General features: G+C 58.9%; 1 protein-coding gene across 2 annotated transcripts in view; it reads left to right on the top strand.

Annotated features, from left to right (window-relative positions):
- The window catches only part of LOC104164895 (regulator of G-protein signaling 3-like), a 5,948-nt gene extending 3,644 nt beyond the window's left edge, over positions 1-2,304 (top strand). The window contains exons 1-5 of one of the 2 annotated variants that reach the window (XM_009704372.1): positions 33-148; positions 268-369; positions 1,120-1,181; positions 1,862-2,028; positions 2,119-2,304. In XM_009704372.1, coding sequence (XP_009702674.1) covers positions 33-148; positions 268-369; positions 1,120-1,181; positions 1,862-2,028; positions 2,119-2,304 — 633 coding nt within the window. Of the gene's footprint in view, positions 1-32; positions 149-267; positions 370-1,119; positions 1,182-1,861; positions 2,029-2,118 lie in introns of those variants that run through there. The other variant, XM_009704373.1, reaches the window with a different exon arrangement.
- Positions 2,305-2,799: the final 495 nt, after the last annotated feature.

Here is a 2,799-nt window from a genome sequence, read left to right as displayed (position 1 = left end):
CGGGAGCCACTACACGGGCCGTCCCTGCAGTCATGCCCTTTTTCCGCGACCTTTCCAAGCCCCAACCGCTGGAGTTTCACGCAGAGATGCTGCTGGGCATGCAGAGACCCCACAATGGCAGCCTGCAGCGCCGGCACACCATGAAGGAGTAGGTGGTGGGCACGGGGCGGCGGGCGACGCACGGGATGAAGCTGCCGGTGGTTCCACTGGGTGCTGGGTGTCCCCCCAGCCCCTCACCCGCCTGCTAAAACTTGCTCTTCCTTCTAGAGCCAAGGACATGAAGAACCGTCTGGGGATTTTTCGGCGGCGAAACGAGTCCCCGGGGGCCAACCCCTCCGGCAAGCTGGACAAAGTGCTCAAGTCTCTCAAGTAGGTGCCATGAGTGGGTGGCGTAGGGATCGGAGGCCGTGGGGGCTTGGGGACGAGCTGCGGTTGGGCTGGGCATCACCTCCAGGGAAGCTGGGGTCACCCTGTTTGGGGAAGCTGTGGACAAGCAGTTTTTGTATCAGAAGGAGCATTAAAAATATTTGTTGGCTGAAAATTCCCTCCCAGGCGGGTGGGAGGTCTGTGCCGAGGAGGTGGCACAGTGACGGCTTGGGCTGGAAATTTTCCTGATGGCTGCTTTCTCCCAGTGCCTGTATGTGAAATTTTAACTGGCTGGAGGATGGTTTGAAAAACCACTTTGCTCTGGAGATGCCCCAGCAGCCAGAGACGAGCCCTCCCTACTCTTGTGCCTGGTGGCTTATCTGGCTGCTTGAACGGGCAGCTGAAATCCCCGCCATCCCGCAGCCTCCTGGGCATTGCCCAGAGCTTTTCCAACTCTTGCTCAGACACCTCAAATGGCACAGCTGCTCGCACAGACCTCCTTATATTGGATTTTCTTCCTGGCAGTCGAAAGGCAGAGGTTTCCTTCCAGCAGAGCCACTGTGCTGCTGCCTGGTGCAGAGCCCGGCTCTGCCCGCAGATGCTCCAGCAATGCTGGTGCCGATGTGCGAGCCAGGGCCAGCCCCGCTGGGACACATAGCATTGCTTTATCGGCTGGAAATGTTTTGCTCGTGCTGTGCAGCGAACGCGGTTTTCGCAGCTTCACTTTGCCAATGCTGTGTCCTTCTCCCCCAGGCCCACTCCTGAGGAAGCTCTCAAGTGGGGGGACTCCCTGGAGAAGCTGCTGCTGCACAAATGTAAGTGTTTGCGCATCTCTTTCACCTCTGTTTGCTGCCGGGGGAATGTCCAGACATGTGCATGGATAAAGCTGGGTTTTCCTGTGTTAATCTCTTCTGGTGTTTGGGGGTAGACAAAGAGAAAAGAGGCTGCCCCTTGCCTGCACCCCTTCTGCTCTTGCCTGGCCCAGGGGAGGATTTTGTGATAAGGGCCGGGGCCCCGTGGGGCTGCAGCCCCCTCCAGCTTGGGGAGGAAAAGGCAGTGATTTGTGTCTGTGCCCGATTCGGGGCTGTGCAGTGGGTCCGTGAAGCAGGATCTGCGTTAGACCGTTCCCCTTCTTGCCTGTCACAGCTGGGGCACCCTGCATCGTCGTCACGTCCTACACCCGACCCCCACAGGGACGGCCAGGGGGTCCTTTCCCCCTTGCTGCCCCCACTCCAAACTCAACCTCCCTCTTGGCTGTCCATGCATGCAACTAGGCTGAGGACTGTGGATTCAGCACATGGATGGCTTGCGGTGCCATGCTTGGCCTGGCAATGCCATCGCTCCCTGCTTTGCCCAAAGGCTCGTGAGGAGTTTTTAGGGGATGGTGCAGGGAGGTAGTTTAGGTTGCACCTTTGCAAGGCTGCTGGGCTGAGGGTCTTGTGGGGCCGTTCCCCGCCTGCGAACCGGGAGTAGAGACGTGCCTCTGTCCCCACAGACGGACTCGCTGCCTTCAGGGCCTTCCTGCGCACCGAGTTCAGCGAGGAGAACCTGGAGTTCTGGCTGGCCTGTGAGGAGTTCAAGAAGATCAAATCCCAGTCCAAGATGGTCTCCAAGGCCAAGAAGATCTTCGCCGAGTACATTGCCATCCAGTCCTGCAAGGAGGTGAGGGCTGGCTCCTGTACTGGCGTGTGGCTCTACGGCACAGCAGTTGCCTTGGGAGCTGCTCACCAGCATTGATTTCTCTGCTTGCAGGTCAACCTGGACTCCTACACACGGGAGCACACCAAGGAGAACCTGCAGAACATCACCCGCAGCTGCTTCGACCTTGCGCAGAAGAGGATTTATGGGCTTATGGAGAAGGACTCGTACCCCCGCTTCCTCCGCTCTGACTTGTACTTAGACATAATTAACCAGAAGAAAGCCAGCTCCCCGCTGTAGACCCAAGGACTCTCTCGGGGCAGGCTGGGAGCTGTGTGTTTACATGAACTCGGGCGGCGGAGGCCTTCCCGGGGGCCGGCGGGAGCATGCCTTCCCGCTGCCGTTCGTGCCCCCAAGCCATATTCCTGCAGCGGATGGGTATGGGGCAGCTGAAGGCACCAAGCATGAGGCCGAGGGGACCAACAAACCAAGCAGTCTGGTACTGCTCCATCGCCCCGTCTCACCATCGCTGGTACGACGCCTTCGGGGTGACTCCGGCATGGATTTTAGCCAGGAGGGAAGCTCCCACAAGACTACTGTGAAGCACGTGCCCGAGCTGTGAGTGTTACTGGAAGGTGACGAGTGATCCCGACTCGGTGAGGAGGAGGAGGAGGACTTTTGTGCAGGGCTCCAGCAAGGTGACAACAGTACCGACATCAACATTGTCCCTGGATAAAAGACATCTGAACTGGACCAGCCCCACGATGCTGCTGTGCTTCCCCGTGCCGGCGATGC

Source organism: Cariama cristata, unplaced genomic scaffold (genome assembly GCF_000690535.1).
Source record: "Cariama cristata isolate BGI_N322 unplaced genomic scaffold, ASM69053v1 scaffold15227, whole genome shotgun sequence".
Taxonomy (NCBI): domain Eukaryota; kingdom Metazoa; phylum Chordata; class Aves; order Cariamiformes; family Cariamidae; genus Cariama; species Cariama cristata.
This window is presented reverse-complemented; position numbering and strand designations above follow the sequence as displayed.